Source organism: Cyprinodon tularosa, unplaced genomic scaffold (genome assembly GCF_016077235.1).
Source record: "Cyprinodon tularosa strain WSP-4 unplaced genomic scaffold, ASM1607723v1 ctg66, whole genome shotgun sequence".
Lineage (NCBI taxonomy): Eukaryota > Metazoa > Chordata > Actinopteri > Cyprinodontiformes > Cyprinodontidae > Cyprinodon > Cyprinodon tularosa.
In genome coordinates, this window is record NW_024039407.1 from 5,755,143 (window position 1) to 5,772,922 (window position 17,780).

General features: G+C 40.9%; 1 protein-coding gene across 1 annotated transcript in view; it reads right to left on the reverse strand.

Annotated features, from left to right (window-relative positions):
- The window catches only part of syt6a (synaptotagmin VIa), a 186,766-nt gene that overhangs the window by 18,462 nt on the left and 150,524 nt on the right, over window positions 1-17,780 (reverse strand). Inside the window, exons 2-3 of the mRNA XM_038309189.1 lie at window positions 10,600-10,990; window positions 5,847-6,408 (exon numbers count right to left, since the gene is read on the reverse strand). Coding sequence (XP_038165117.1) covers window positions 5,847-6,408; window positions 10,600-10,990 — 953 coding nt within the window. The remainder of the gene's footprint in view (window positions 1-5,846; window positions 6,409-10,599; window positions 10,991-17,780) is intronic.

Below are 17,780 nucleotides of genomic sequence, written 5' to 3' on the forward strand. Positions count from 1 at the left end.
CAGTAGCTCCTTCCAGCATAAACAGCAATGAGTATGATTAAAACTTTTCTTTTGAAAATTAATGACAATGTAGGAACCACAACAGATAAAAAGAGGTGGTGGACTATCTATCTATCTATCTATCTATCTATCTATCTATCTATCTATCTATCTATCTATCTATCTATCTATCTATCTATCTATCTATCTATCTATCTATCTATCTATCTATCTATCTATCTATCTATCTATCTATCTATCTATCTATCTATCTATCTATCTATCTATCTATCTATCTATCTATCTATCTATCTATCTACCTATCTATCTATCTATCATGAAAAGTCCTTTGCTTTCAAAAAGAGCTGAAAACATAGGTGAAGGGGGTTTGGTGACCTACTAATATTGATGTTATACTTTTGACATTTGGAGCGCTTCTAAAGTCCCATAAATAATTAAAAATAAATCCAGGATCTGCATCACATCTGCGTGACCTTTATGAACTGCCAGAAGCACATGTCAGCACGTTAGCACTACCGCAAACAAGAATTAAAAAATCAGACTTAAAGATCCTATAGTATTTTAATTTGTTTGTGAAAAAAGATCAGATATTTTTTGGTAGAGTTTACACATCTAGTCGCTAGTTCCTTTCTAGATTGTTACACACAGTTGTTAGTCACACTGGCAAATCATTCAATTACCTCTATTTATTAATGTTATTAGCCAGTGAAAATGTTTTGTAATACTATGTTTTGAACAGAGACAGGGGTCAAATTGCTTGAAATCCATTTTGTATCTACTATCTACAGCACTTTTAATCCTTACCTTAAAGGTTGAGGTTATCAGTAATTAGCTCCCTCTAATCCTAGATTCCAAGAGTGCTCAGTATTGATATCTTTTGCACTCATTAAATCTTACAACGTTTTACAACAAACAACAATTACATTTGCTTTTTGTTTCAGCCGAACACTTACCATCTAAGCATTCTTATGTTACCTATCTTGGAGTTGATGCAGAGCAAGGAGTTTTGTCAGAAAATCAATCGATGGTTCAATCAAGTTAGTGTGCCAAGAAAGGCTGCCTGCATTTTCTGCCCACAAAGCAATAATGTTGAGATTATTGAACAAATCCCGAAGAAGTTCAACAACTGAAGCACGCGGAGCTGTCAGATAATGGTACCCTGTGGAGGTGATAAAGTGACAAGGGCTCTGAGGCGCCTAATGTGCTGCCAACAACAAGTAAACATGCCATTCTTGAAGATGGCCTCTAGAAATTGTTCAGAAGTAGCTTTAAAAGTTACTTAGTTTAACATGCACACACATGCTTATTGGCATCACAGGTCTGTTAAAACATCAGTTAAAACATCTAATATAGTCATATAATCCCACCGGAAATCATTAAAGAAATGTCAAATAGTTTAAGAGACAACAAAAAGCTTTATTTGGTTCTAACCTCATAAATTTAAAATGGTTCTGCTGTTAAGGCTTTAAATGCCCCTTAGACAAATGAGACTGAGGCTGAGCAACAAACACTCCAGCTGCAAAAAAACAAGAATTAAATATGTGAGGAAAACATCACAGGCCCGCTATAATACATTATGGAGAAGATGTGATTTTTTTAAGCCACAGGTTCCCAAAATAGAGGTTAGAACCTACCCCATGAAGTCACCAAACACCAAGTGGGGTATCCCGGAGGTATATGAGGGGCATCAATATAATATTTAATACATAAATGTGAATGTCCCAAGACATAAATGAATGCACCATGAAATTAGCAGATGTTAAATGCATTAATTTATCCAATATCAATCCATTTTCTTTGGCTTTTCCTTCAAGCTCACAGTAGGGCTGTTGCCTATCTCCAGTGGCTTATGGTTAAAAGACATTGTAAACCCTGGACAGGTCACCACACATAGGTACTCTGCTGTATAAGTCCCCCCAGTGCTAATTCTACATCAGGCTATCTCTGAGTTTCAATCTGCACATACAGAGGGAGTTTTCATCCTTGCTGGGGATTTTAACCAGGCTAATTTGAAGACTGTGCTTCCTCATTTTTATCAACATATGGACTAAGCAACTCAGGGACATAACACTCTAGACTTATCCACTGCCTGTCCTCTGACCACCGATACATCAGCGTCTGGGGCTCTGTGCGGCAACCGCTGCCTTCCGTTGTCAGTCAACCGGCTGGAACAATCCTCATCCTCTTGGCTCACATTGAACTATAAGACCAGGTTAGTGACTCCCACGTTTATAATCATCCACTTCCAGAAACACATGGTCAGTAACCTGTTGTCTCCTCCTGCAGAAGTTCCTGCCTTAGACACCCACGCTGTTCACTTTGGTTCAGTTTCCAATAAACCTGTTTAGAAACATGTTTGTCCGACTCAAATACTGGATCCTACTGTTCTGAGCTTGAAAGAGATGCAATGTGGCATTGTCCAAACTTATGTCGGTCAAATGCAAATGATAAAAAATAACTCTGGTATTGTTAGCATTCCTGTGTTTACTTTTTAGGTTCCAATCCACTAAGACTTAACTGCATCATCAACCCAGTATGGTTTACACAGGTGAAAAAATTAGCTGTGTTCAAACGTCCAATCTGACCCTTTAATGTATTCAAACATAAGGGATGCATTCAGGTCAGGCCCCTGCCCCCACCTTGGATAGTTAGATCTGTCATGCTAATTCCTGCATATAGGCCGCAGCTCATCAGGACTAAACAGTAAAGCAGGTCAGGGTGTGGATGGAGGGGGCCATGCAGACACTCCAGGACTGTTTTGAATGCTCTGACTGGAACATGTTCAAAGCTGCAGCAACCTTTGATAACAATATCAATATCGATGGGTGTGCCATGAATGCGTCTGCCTACATCAGCAAATGCATTAACGACGTCAGCACCACAAAGAACACCGTCATCCAACCAACGACCCTGGATGACTGGGGAGGATCGGAAATCCCTAAAAACACAGAACTCAGCCTTGAAGTCTAATGATAGTGAGGCAGACATGTGCAATGTGGAGTCAAGAAGTCATCTCCATGTCATGTATTTGTTCTACCCAGCCACTGAAGCAGGTGAGTCCAATCTTCACCATGAATTAACCTGTGCAGATTGGACTCACCTGGTTAATTGGCTTGGTAGATTAAATACATAACATGGAGATGACTTGTTGACTCCACATTGCCCGTGTCTGTAGTGAGGCACTGAGGACAGTGCGAGCCAGCTTGAACCGTGCCATCAGATCAGTGAAGCAGAACAACAGCCACAAGATCCAGGATCTCCTCCATGATGTGAGCAACACCAGGAGGATGTGGCAAGGTATACAGGGAATCACAGATTACAAAACACCCTAACCCTCGGTGGGCGTAGCTGATTTGAGTTCCTAAATGGACTAAACAACTTATTTGGAAGGTTTGATGCACTAAACACCACTCCAGCAGTGAAAGCTGTTCCACATCATGGAGAGGAGGAACTTTTCCTTGCCACAGCTGACATGTGGAAGACTCTGAGGAGAGTCAACCCAAGAAAGGCACCAGGCCCCGATAACATTCCTGGTCGGGTGTTCAAGGAGTGTGCAGGTCAACTGACTGGTGTCCTCACAGACATTTCTAACACCTTGCTGGACCGAGTCATAGTGCCAGCATGGTTTAAGTCTGCCTCAATCATTCTGGTCCCAAAGAAGCCTCAGGTCACCTCATTCAATGACCACTGGCCTGTCACACTGACTCCCATTGTGATGACATGCTTTAAAAGGCTGGTAAAAGAACACATCGTCTCCAGTCTCCTCCCAACATTCGACCCGTTCCAGTTCGCCTACCAACGGACCTGTTCCACTGAGGACAGCATCTCCTCTAATCTTCACCTAAGCCCATCACACATGAAGGAGAAGAACACCCACATGTGGATGCTGTTGCGGGCCTTCAGTTCAGCTTTCAACACCATCATCCTACAGCATTTGATAGGAAAACTGGAACATCTGGGCTTCAATACACCTCTTTGCAATTGGCTGTTAGACTTACTCACAAACAGACCTCAGTCCGGCAGGGTTTGAAAGAACACCTCTGATGTAATCACCCTGAGCACAGGCTCCCATCCTAAGAACCCTGCTGTTCACTCTGATGACACAAGACTGCACTCCCAGGTCCACCACCAATCACATCGTGAGGTTTGCAGATGACACCACGGTGATGGGCCTCATCAGAGAAGACAATGACTTGGACTACAGAGAGGAAGTGGAGCAGCTGCTGGGCTGGTGCAGAGAAAACAGCCTGATCCTGAACATGGAGAAGACAAAATAGATCATCTTCAACTTGAGGACGAACAGACCTAACCACACTCCACTGATCATCAACAGCTTAGCTGTAGAGGTGGTTAGCAGTACCAAATTCCTTTGGGTGCGCATCACAAAGAACCTCACCTGGAATATGAACATTTCCACACAGGTAAAAAGGGCACAAAAGCGCTTGTATTTACTGCGAAAAATGAGGAGAGCCCACCTGTACCCACCCATCCTCACAAACCTCTATAGAAGCAGCATAGAGAGCATTCTGACCAGCTGTCTCACTGTGTGGTGTGGAGACTGCATCATCTCAGACTGTAAGAACCAGAGAAGAGTGTAGGAGTGTTGGCCTAATGGTTTAAAGCAGTGCACTTGTGCTCTGAGAAGGTTGCAAGTACTCGGTTCGCCTCCATTCTGGGTTCCTGAGCAAAACCCTTAAGCCCACACTGCTTCCCTTATCCCTCTTACAATGAAACACTTTTTGCACCTATTTACAGTTGATCTTGGACTTTTTTTTTTACATAACTACTCTTGGAGCTCCATACTTGCTCGCCTCCATTGCTTTTCCTTGCTGACCATCTGTACACATGTGCAGTGACATAATCTGCTAATGTTCTTATGGTAGATATATACAGAAAGGATATATTTACTAACAAAGTGACGAAAAGCAAAGCACTAAGGACAAAAATCACAAACACTAGGCCAGCAGGAAGCTAACCTCGTGAGACCATCCTGATCTCGCGAGCTTTCAAGATTTCACTCGCTAATCAGTCTGGAGACTCTCCGTTGAAGAAAATTTGGAGCCGTTCACCAAACGAACGTCCAATCAGCATTGGATTTGAGGCGGGTTGAGGTGTGACGCAACGAGAAGCGTGACAGTTCAGTCTAAACAACATGTCGGCTTCAGTCGATGAAACTAGCGTTAGCGTGGCTATCGAGCAAGTTTTATCGGAATTACAGAGTATTTCTTTACTGAAAGAAGAGCAAAACACTGCTCTGGAGGCTTTTCTCAGAGGAAAAGATGTTTTTGCTCTTCTCCCAACTGGTTTCGGCAAGAGTTTGATCTATCAATTGGCTCCTCTTCGTCGTCGCTCTGTTAGTACGTCATATGCTTCGTTGATCTGATTGGTTTATTTGGCCCGTCTATCACCAACATAGGCCAATCAGCTAACCAGTATTTTCGCCCCTTCCCAAAATTACTTCTACGGAAGGTTTCCAGATGGATATGCGGAGCAAATCCATCTGGCGGAGTCAGGTTAGCAGGAAGCTGCAATTTGTCATAAAAATGTTAATTGCAACCAGAGTGAGTTACTGATGCATACATTTAAAGATTGCTAAGTAACTTGGCTATATATCCTTTAAAACAATGGGTTGGGAAATATTTTATTATAATGTGTTCATTTATGAAATTAATAAATCCACAGGGGAGAAATCCTGCCAATCTTCCTAAGGTGTACCCTGCCTCTGATCCAGCGACCGTTGCAAATAGGCAGCAGCTCACCCCCACCCCCAAACATCCATGAGAAGAGAAGCAAGTATAGACAATCAATACTTCTGAAAGACAGAACAGGAAAAAGATGATTCTTACACTTGTTGCGTACTCGATGTCCCTCCATATGTTTGTCTCCCTCGAAAGATCAGATGTCTCGAACAAGTTCTCCAGCACGACTTCCCCAATCATATCATGCCGAGAAAATCTGTCAAAGTCAAAGACGCTCATGTGGAGCTTCCTCACAGGCAGCTCGTCGTAAGGCACGGGAAACTGGAAGCTTTCGTTAAACGTGGGGTTGAGCGTCTTCCGGTGGACACGGGTCTGGAACTTCTTGCGATCAGGTAGGAGGTAGACCTTGACGTAAGGGTCAGAGGTACCGCACAGGTCCTTGGCTGGTAGGTCTACTGCCCTGAGAATATTGACGATTAATGCCTCGTTTTCATAGTCGTACTTGAGTGAGATGTTAATCCTGCCACAGTTTTTCTCTTTGCCATTCTTGGACGACTCCTCTGAGTCTGAGGCCTTCTGTTGGTAGAGCTCTGGTTGGATGCGACCCAGGCTGGTTGGCTTTTCGTCTCTGTCCACCATGTAGTCATTGCCCAAATCTAAACTGCCCACCTGCATCTGCCTGGGGAGGTGTCTTTTGAAAGAGTTGTGCCTAAAGAGAACAAAACGAGTAAAAAGCTTATAAGAGGATGTAGGGAAAATCTGTGGGATTTTTTTAATGAACAAACTCAGACAGACAAGTGTTGACAAAGGGCAGAGGACCGATTTTCACTCCTAGCAACAGACCTGACAACACAGATATCTTGCAGAGAAAGAACATCTAAATACACTAGCCAATTAGAAATTATATAAACATAATTTTTGAATTTAATCACATAGAGCAGAGATTTTAGTAAAGCAGATTACTTTGAGCTCATGGTGAACTGTGTTGCTGACTTCTTTAATGAATAGAAACTAAGGTGTGGTTGAAAGTAGCAAAACATTGTTTCTCTGAGTGCATACAAACCTCATGTAAAAATAGGTACATGTGAATATGAAACGTCTGTTTTAAATAAGACCCTTTATGAAACAAAGACCCTTTATGACACAAACACAGTTTTAATAGTATAAGCAGCTCCTTTGGGACACAAAAAAGGGCATCATCTGTTCCAACTACCATCTCTACAGTCACAGTAAAGAGATGTTGCATTATAGGCCCGCCTCCCATGATGAAATTGGTCCGGTCTGTTTGAGGCAGGAGAGTGTTGAGCCATGCCAAACTTACGTACCCTTGTACGTCAGTGTGGCTGGCCTGGCCACTGATATGCTGTGAGTGAAACTGGCATACAGAGCAAAGAGGATGGATATTGAACACAAACAGTCATATTTCTCCTTAAAGGAATAGTACACCCAAAACATGATTAGCCTTCATTTTCTACTCACCCCCATGCTGAACAACACTCTGGAGTACTTTTTTGATATCTCAAATGCATCTGGAGATCTGGGAGGCTTCTTGCTGTCTGCTGACATTCAAATAATGGAGGTGCCCAGCGCCCGAGGCAGAAAAGTCCATAAAAGTCCACAAAAAACGTTTCAATATTCCTCCATACTGCTCGTCCAATGTATTCCAAGTTTCCTGAGTGGGTAGCATCCAGAATTTACTCGAAACTAAGTCATTTAGAATGTTTTTAGAGCATAAACAGTAGTGTATAGGATTTCCTGAAAGCGCGCACATGCACGATCACGACGCTACGGAAGATGGCAGACCAAACCAGATGAAAGTGCGCATTCAGCTCGGCAAAGAACTCATGCTCTTCCTCAACACTGAAGTCCTCAGACATTTTTCTTTCGTTGTTTCTTTCTTTGCACAGGTAAACGGCACATTTCTTCTTCTACGCTTGCATTATTGGAAGAGCAGACGCTGAATGCGCACTTTCATCCGGCTTGGTCTGCCGGCTTCCGTAGCGTCGTGAACGCGCATGTGCGCGCTTTCAGGAAATCCTATACACTACTGTTTATGCTCTAAAAACATTCTAAATGACTTCGTTTCGAGTAAATTCTGGATGCTACCCACTCAGGACACTTGGAATACATTGGACGAGCAGTATGGAGGAATATTGAAACGTTTTTTGTGGACTTTTATGGACTTTTCTGCCTCGGGCGCTGGGCACCTCCATTATTTGAATGTCAGCAGACAGCAAGAAGCCTCCCAGATCTCCAGATGCATTTGAGATATCAAAAAAGTACTCCAGGGTGTTGTTCAGCATGGGGGTGAGTAGAAAATGAAGGCTAATCATGTTTTGGGTGTACTATTCCTTTAAATCACCTGCTGGATGGTAAGAAAAATGGCCGTTCCAAGAGGACAGTGATTCCAAACAGTCGTCAAAACTGCTTTTGTAATGGATAAAGCTGGCCGACGTCAGCTCTGTTGAATGAACCTGACCTTAGTCCTAACCAATATGGCTGAAATGTTCAATAAAGCAGCTTTATTAAGAAAAACTAAAATTAAAGCTTTATTCATTAATTAAAAAAGCTACAATAACTTCATGCCAGCAAAGCAGTTCTTCATAAGCTTATGGAAATCTGTCTAATTAGCCAAGTTTTGACTAAAATGAAATACCTAACAACATCAATTCCTCTCTGTGTTGTGTCATACTTCTACCTCTGGTAGATTAAAAGTTGTGGATCACTTATTGAATAATCTTAGAAATGCTACTGAGCCTAATAGAAAAAAAAAAACCTCTTCCACAAGTCTTATAACACTGGGAATATAAAATTGTGGGTCATTTTTTTAATGGGACATTCCTCTACATGCATGAAAAGGCTCAAATTAAGCGTGATGATTTTCAGAGACTTTCAGCATAAGATTCTTTAATAAATGCTGAGTGTTTTTCAAGGGTTTTTAAACATATTCGACCTGGTTGCTAATAACTGTGGAAAAGGCTGTAAAACAGGATTAATAAAAGACTGATATTGGCTTCTTAACCTGCTGCAAACATACTGCAAAATGCTTTCGGTACAACTTTATTTCATTAATTGGTCTGAGGACTCGTTACACCGATATGACAATGACCTACAGAGAACTGCGACTGAATTATACTCAACAACCAGAACATACAAAAATGTTGAGAATAAATGTTGAAGTTATTCTCAGGCTGCACTGTGGAAATGTGCTACAGCTTGAGGTTATTTCTGTTTCCCATTTTTTATATTCCAGGTTGAAATAAAGAGACATAATGTAAGTTTTTTTACTGAAAATATCTTTAAAACAGCCTTTTTATTTGAACCTTTGCGACTAAAACATCGTTTGCAGACTGGCAGCTCATTAGTTCTGATGCATCTATAAGCCAGTAGCCTATCTTCACTAAACATACTTTGGAAGTTCCTGCACTGTTCAGCGGATATGATTTCAATTTGGTATAATCTAGCAAACAATTCAAAGTTACTTTCAAGATCTACGTAGATAATCAAAAGCAACCGGTATAAAGCTTAACTCAGTCACTAATGGCAATTCTATGTAGGTTGAAAAAAAAGGAAAAAGAAAAACAAAACTCATTTACGAGCTCGCTACAATAACAAGCTGAAGAGTGCTGCAGTTCTGTGTTTTGGCCACAGGTGGCAGTATCATGAGAAAACTCTGTAATGCCTCTTAAAGGGATAGTTCGGTATTTTTGACATGAATCTGTATGGCATCCCCATCACCAGTGGCATGCAATCACACTGACTTACCCCTGGCAGCGTCCTGTGAGCAGAGTTATCGTCCAGTTTTGGTCAAGCCGAAAGTAGTCCGGCAGGTTTTTAGGACCAGCGAAATAAATCTCGGTCCGCCCAGCTAGGAGCTAGGCGGAGGGAGACATGCATCTGGCTGTTGTTGAGCTCGCTGTCTGAATGACGGCGCACAGTGATACGAACAGAGAGAAAATAGGACCAATTGATAACGACGTGTGACTTTTTCCACTACAACGTTTTTGGGATGCAAAAATATCACTCTTTTGAACACATAATGTTTTGGGAAGAGAAAAGTTTTATTTCGCTGGTCCTAAAAACCTGCCGGACTACTTTCGGCTTGACCAAAACTGGACGATAACTCTGCTCACAGGACGCTGCCAGGGGTAAGTCAGTGTGATTGCATGCCACTGGTGATGGGGATGCCATACAGATTCATGTCAAAAATACCGAACTATCCCTTTAAATGGAGCTTCTTACATGCATGTTGTGAAATCAGGATCTGTGGAGCGAAAACTGTTACATTATTGTTGCAAGCAAAAGACACTTTGTGTAAATAAAAAATACAATCCAGAAATTAATGTTTGAAAAACGTATTCATTGAAAAAAAAAAAAGGTTTTAATAATCACTGTAACTATTTTTTGTATTTATTTATTTTTTGTTTTATTCACTTTTGGTGATGATCATTCTGCTAAAAAAGAGGAGTGAAGATGTATTTCTGCTTGGAGATTAGCAGCAACATTTTTTATTTGTTTGTTTAGGTTTAAAGCAAAGACAATTTGATCTGTAAAACATAATGTGGAAAGAATGCAGTTTAAAAATCACATTAACTAGAAAAATAACAAGTTATCAAAATAAAATTTAAAAAATATAATAATTTGAAACAAATATACCGTAATAAAAAAACCAGCAGAATCACTCTCAGAAGCATGCTTTTAATTGAAAAGTTTTAATTGTAGTTTATTTAAATTTTTGAAGTGTTTATTGTAATATTTCTATTTCATTTGCTTGCAACAATAAGGGAACAACATTTACTCCTTATGTATTCATAAGGAGCATGCAACCCCAAGTGTTTTTAGATAGCATACAAAACATACCTGACTGTTATACAATGAGGTTTGCATGCAATAGACTAACCGTGTGGAGGACGCCGGCTCAGTGGTTTGTCTCTGCATGCGTTGCGTGCGACGTAGGAAGTGCTCCCTCATAGAGAGCTGCACGTCAGCAGGGATGTCAGGGGAGGTACGGCTTATCTTCACCGCAGCCTCAAGGAAGCCCATCGAACCCACGGGGTCCTTCACCTTCTCTGTCGCCATGGTGACCACCGGATGCTGGGGACTGGGCGGAGGAAGGGATTGCTGGTGCGGACAGTGCTCCAGGTCACCGGACGGGCTGAGAGATGGGCTTGGGAACTGAGCCTTGCTCCTCCAAGGCACCCAGCAGAGCTTCCAGGAGACTAATGTGAGAAGACCCAGCAGAGCGAGGCCACAAACAAGAAAGACGGCGAGCGCGAGGCCAAAAGTAGCGTCTGGTGGTGAGCCGCAGGGACCAGAAGCAGAAGATCACACAATATGGACAAACAGATGGTGATTCCAAGGGTGAGAGATGATAAACAGAGAGAGAGAGAGAGAGAGAGAGTCTATTAGAACATGGTTTTTGTTACAGTCTGCTGCTGCATCAGTGGTTTCTATACAACACTGAGGGCATTAAGTACAATGAGAGATGTGCCTCAATTATATTTAAAACAAATAAGCATTACTCATTTAGCCAAACGAAACTGAATGTAAACATTTAAATCCAAGATTATTTCCCAACAGCCGCAATTTTCTATTTAATGTTATTGGCTGCAGATGTAATATTCCAAATGTGACAAATTATTAATAAAAACAAACAAATTCAGGATTTGGATTAAAATAACTCAATAAACCAATAATCCAGCAAGAGCTCTGGTATTTTTAGAGATGAGGCATAAATAAATAAATAAAAGATTGGTTGGATTCATTTATTTTCTGCTCTATGAGAATCCTTCATATGAGAAACACAATAAGAGCTGGATATATACCAAGGATGCTGTCAAACACCCTGCAGGGATTTACAACGAGCGAAGGACAAAATCCACAGGGAAGTGTACTCAGACTACGAGTGCTGCCTCTTCTCTTTTAAATGAATATTACACTCAGCACCTGTGGCTTAGAGTGCCTTCTTCTCACGCTCTTCACAAGGGATTAAACTCTTTCGACAAATACTGACTTGTGTTGCTTTTTGATTGTTCAGATTTGATATGCAATCACATGCAGAAGAGAGTTTAAGTGGCCTCTCGTAGAAATCTTGAAATTCTTTTTACAAAATACACAAGAGAAAGAGCAAAAAGCTGCACAGAGGCATGTGGAAATAGCTCAGACTTGACCTTTTCTCACTAAAACACAACTACGAGCTTTGACATGAGTAGAAACCTGCTGTTTGTGTTCTTCCAGGTTAGATCATGTTTGCTGTGCAGCGTGCCAGGTAGTTCTTGGGAAGAATCATGTAAACATTGAATGAAGGGGGTCCTTTGGCCATTTTCTGACTGAACCTATGATTAACTCATTAAAATATTTGTGCATATGTTTGTTTGTTTCATCGCCTTGTTGGTTTAAACTCAACTTGGTGGACCTGGATTTTACCAAGTAAGTAATGGTGCTTTAATGTGGAAAGAAAAACAGTGGCTCAGTGTCTTGGGGTCTGATGGCTCCACCGGAGATAACAAATGCAGTAAGCATCATGTTCAACACTCCAAAACCCTTGTTTCAGCTGCTTTTACACCATTCCAATATCTCTCATGTTATATGATGCACTTTTGTGTAGATTAATGCAAACCAAAAACTAAATATTGAAAAAGAAAACCAGCATTTTTTTTTATTCTGTTATAGAAAGCAATAACATACTCAGACCTCATACGCAGAACCTTGAAAGGAATAACTGTCAGGAAATACACAAACCAGCCAGTAAGACATGATTATAATTATTTTTAATTCATTTACAAAAATGGTCTTTATATTATCAACTTGGACAATAAAAGAGGCAAAATTACAAAAATTCTACTTAGATAGCCATGCTACCTTTGCATCAAAATACCTTGCAGGAGACAGCAGGAAGAAAGCATGCCAAGAACTACTGAGTGCTACACTGGAAAAAAAATCAAAATCTAGATAAGTCATTTTTTTCTTAAAATAAATGCATTTGTTCTTGGATTAAGGAGGTAAAAGAGACATTTTGCCAATGGAACAAGGCAATTTACACTTAAAATAAGACAAAACACAATTCCATTGTCTTATTTCAAGTGCATATCATCTAATTAACTTATTTTAAGAGGAAAAATACTCATTCAATTGGCAAACTATCTAATTTACCTACTCAAATTAAGGGTAAACACACTTAATTAAATAAAATTTGCACTTATTTCTAGATAATTTTTCCAGTGCCAGCTAGCCTCAACTCCGCGTATGGACCCACCAGGGTGACTATAATTCAACTAGTTTTGTGGGATCTTTAGCAATATTGAGGAATGGAAAACCATTTACTGATGGCGAGTATGCTAAAACGTTCATGCTGGATGTAGCCTATGAACTTAGTATACTTAAGTATGGATTTTGGTATACGTCTATTTTGCCCCCCGCAGACAAAATTCCACCAGCCGCCACTGGTTTATAATAATCATAGCCAAGTCATAATAATGAAAGACTCAGGCTTATTTACAGGGCAAAAATGTCTGTTTGGACAGATGACAATAGGACTTTGCAAATTAAATTATTTAACCTTACTTCATAAATCTAAACATAAATAATGTTGTGTAAAGTGTAAAAGAAAGCTTTGTTTCCCTTTGATTTTCTAGTGATGTGGAAATGCAATGCCTTAAGATGAAGACGCATAAATGAGTTATAAAGGTAACTCATTTAAATATTACATTAAACTACTTTAGAATTTTTTCCATCACAATTTGCTCAAGATTTATGGGATTCATTGTGTAGAATTCAAGCTAATTAGAAAGTCCTTTAAGGGAGCTTTTTGGTTTAGTCAATCAACAGACAGGATTTCGAGCCTAAGCGATTTATCCTTGAGGAGGATTTCTCTGCTATCCAAGGCTCTGGCCTCCACTTGTCATGAGGAATTTTACACAGCTCTCCACAAAGCTTCATCTGGACCGGACTGTCGCTTGCAGTCTTCATCTTCGGTCACGGCAAATCGAAGCTGATCCCAGGCTGCGCTCTCAGAGATGCTGCTGTATGTCTCAGTGTTTCACTACAAAAATGTGTTGACGGCTCTTCAGCATGTAGTTCCTTCTAGTTTTACTGCTGTTCTACTACAAAAATCTCTTTGACACATATCCTGTGAGACACTGAACGGTGTACGACAGAAAAGAACAGAAAAACAACCCGAAACCCTGATTTATAACGAGCAGTTCTGAATGTCAGTCATGGTGGATTTGTTAATGCATTTAATCGCACCTGCTTTGCTTCATGTTTACATGTGAACTGTTTACACAACTTGAAGCTGACGTGATCAAAGCCTGCTGAACTGGCAGTAAACTTCTGAAATCCCTGCTTTGCACTGGATGTACAGACAGCCTTCACTTGATTATTGTGTCACAGAACCAACATAATGGTTCTTATGCATGTCTGCTCTGCTCTAACAGGCTCAGTGGCCGTCCAGGTCCCACTGAATGGGAAGGTGTCAAAAATGCATTTGAGTCTGAACTTTGATGCTGACAGTGATAATAACACTCTTTTCGCTGGTCCTTCTCCACTCACATAGCAACTCAGGGTGAACCACAGTGTGAAAATTGCTGTGGCCCAGGAAATAAAGACTGTGTGAACAGACTGCTAGACGAATTATATTAATACCTGTATGATTGTTTACCTACTTTGACCTTAAGACATTTATCATCAGATATATAAGTTCTACAGATGTTAATAAAATGTATATTATTGTTCGTTGCAACTAACACATGTGAATAAAATAAAATATTGTTAAAATACAATATATTTTCATCACTTTTGTAACTTTACCACCACAAATGACTTAAAGCTACAGTGTGTAATAATTACAGGGATATAAAGTCAGAAATTTAATATATTATACATAACTATGTTATTTATCATCACCTATGAGCTCAGCCTCTTAACCTTAATATTTGCGTTGCCTTAGAATTCGTTATTTATAATTACATAGGAGCGGGTCTCGCAGCCATGGAGGCTGACATCTTTGCGCTACGGCAGCGCAGAGCCAACAAACTAGTGATTGCGAGATCTCCCATGACGCTCGAAAATAACTACGGCAAGTTAAGAGAGATGAACTGAGACGGTACTGAACAGTAGATGGCAGTATTATGCTTGAGAAGCGTTTAGTCTGCCTGAAACCAAAGAAGAAGAAGAAGCAGGTATACTGCGCCTCAGTAACAAGAAAGGTGAACAAGGCGGCAGGCGTGAGTGACTTTGCAAACTGTTTGGCACTGTGTGGCCAAACATCAGACGAATGGAGGATCATGCCTACTCTGTATCACAACGAAAAGCGGCGCACACCGAACCCCCGTCATCTAAGAAGCGGAAACACGACGAGAATAAACGCAAGCATGACAAGAAACGACAAAAAACACGGATCAACATTGGCACGGTATTTACACGATGGAAGTCACTGATGGAGGAAAAAGGTTTTCAAAGTGACGCTCAAGTTGCCAGTTTTCTCTTGGACAGGTAATTAATCCTACACACACAATTGTCTAATATCACTGCAGTTTTTGGAGTACAGGATGCTCAGACCTGTCTAAAACAATAACATGCTGCGTGATGATGCTGTTACTCTCCAGTATACTTATTCAGCAACGTCCCTGACGTTTCACAGGTAATGATTCAGTAATTTTCTGTAAAATAATTTTCTGGATATATACCTCGGTTACTTCTCTCCGGCTCCTTTGGAGATCTTCAAGCCTTTCTTCCTCTGCTCTCACCCCGCTGGCACCCCTCCCTCGCCTGGCCCTAGCTGCACGCCCACCCCGGCTTCTCTGCCCTCTCCCTCTTCCTCGCCTTGTAACCCCCGTGCCACAAACAAGACTTGGACTCTGTAAACGGGGAATATATATTCTTCCAGCGAACACAATCTCGCTGTTAAACTAATGACTACAATTACTTAGTCTGTTTATATCACCATGCAAAGCAGCTCACCAAAACGTCACAACGATGTAGAAAAAATAACGGGTATATTTATTATCTAAAGTCTACATGAAATCTATACCCTACACAGACTAATGAAATACTATCTGTAAAATTATCTATGTAAACAAACCTCATCACTTGAGAAGGTAGGTGATTCCGACGTCGTGGAAGACATTTTGTCCCCTAACGCTCGCCGTACTGTTGGGGGGGAGAAGCGGTGGGGGGGAGACGTTCATGTTGCTGCAGTCTGCAGTCTGGACGTTAGATGTCGCTGAAAATTACACACTGTAGCTTTAAAGATGCTGATATTTGGGTGAAATATGCTTTATAATAAATAAAATTCTGAAAAGTGTGGCAGTGTTTTTTGTAATCAGAGAACTTTACCATATTATGACTGAATATAGTCCAAATAAATACATCCAGAAGTTGCAGTTAGCAAAAAAGGGAGATTCCCTGACTGCATCAACTTAAATCTGTGTAACTTAATAGTGTCAGGATTTGGAGTTGGTTTGAGGACCCAAATGCAGAGGCAAGTAGGCAGAAGTGAATTTAAGTGGGTTTAATAAGGTTCACAGGAACTGAGGCAGGAATCAAAAAATCCAACAAAATAACATTGAACCAGAACCAAGGAGACATCAGGGGAAAACCAAACTCTAGGAACCAGGGAGAGACGAGGAAGGCAGAGACGATCCAGCACACAGGAACTGAAGAGGGAGGCTTTTAAAGGGGACAGAGACAAAGAGAGGGATAACGAGAGGATTAGAAACAGGTGAGGGCAGAGCAGAAAACAGAGCTAGGGAAAGAGGACACAAGAGGGCAGCAGAGGACAACAAATGGAAAACCAAGACTGTGCCAAATAGAAAACAAAAGATATCCCCTTTTCTCTCCTTTATTTACATTAATGCATTTGCATGCTTTTACTTTGAAACTTTTATTTTGAAAGAGGAAGTGCAATCCTCTCTTTCCAATTTTATTTTTCCTGTTTCATGTTTTTATTTGAACTTTATTATTGCAGACGTTTTTGTCCAAAAACATGGCTGTTAGGTTAATTGGCTTCTCTACAGTCCCCTTAGCTGTGAGTGTGTGCGTGAATGGTTGTTTCTCATGTTTGTCTCTGTGTTCCCCTGCGATGGACTGGCGACCTGTCCAGGGTGGACCCCGCCTCTCGCCCATTGACTGCTGGAGATAGGCACCAGCACCACTCCTGACCCAACTCGGGATAAGCGTGCTAGAAAATGGATGGATGGATATTGCAGATGTCCCTAATAAAGGCTGGATGTCTTCAGTTCAACCGGTAGAGAAAGACAGGCAAAATGGAACTGCCTTGAGTTCAGATAGTAGTGAAGTTCAGCATAGAGCTAATTTGACTGGTGTCATTTATGTGTATCAGACAGTTCCCACAAAGGTCAAACACTGAAGAATGTGCTCAAAACTATAAAGAAATGGTCATCTGGGTGAATTGAAAGCAGATTAAGCAGAGTAGCATTCATTATAGAAGTAACCTAGTGGCTCACAGTAATACAGACAGAACTGTAAATATACATAGCTCAGGTAAAACAAATGGTTTGGCAAGTGGCTTATTAACACATTAATCTAAACACGTAATTTCTCCATAGTAAAACACGGTGGTGGCTGCCAGTCAGAACCTATGGGATTATTAATACAAAAAAAACACACACAGAGGAATCCCAGAAGAAACGCCTCTGATGTAAGACTTGACACCAGGACAGACTGCTCTAAACAAACAGTTCAAGATACAAGGCGATGGCTTACATGGCATTGTATCCATGAGTTTGAATTACCCAATCACAAAGAATTTGTGGCAAGACTTACTGAATCCAGGTACTCAGAGATTCACTTCCATACATATTCTTATCTTTAGGTAACACAGAGTAGGCTACATGTCAGATTAAATAATGCTACTTCAGCGATAGTACCTGGGTGTTACTTTATTGTACGTCTCGTACCATGTCTGTTGGTTGCGTTGTCCTTTCTACATCTCTGTTGGGATCTGGAGTTTTCTGCCATCTGTCTCCAGGAGAGAGCGCCCTGGGTCTCCTGAGCAGGAGCTTCAGGCACACCTGAAGTTCATCTGCCGATCAGGAGACCAACTACATAAGCAGCAGCCAG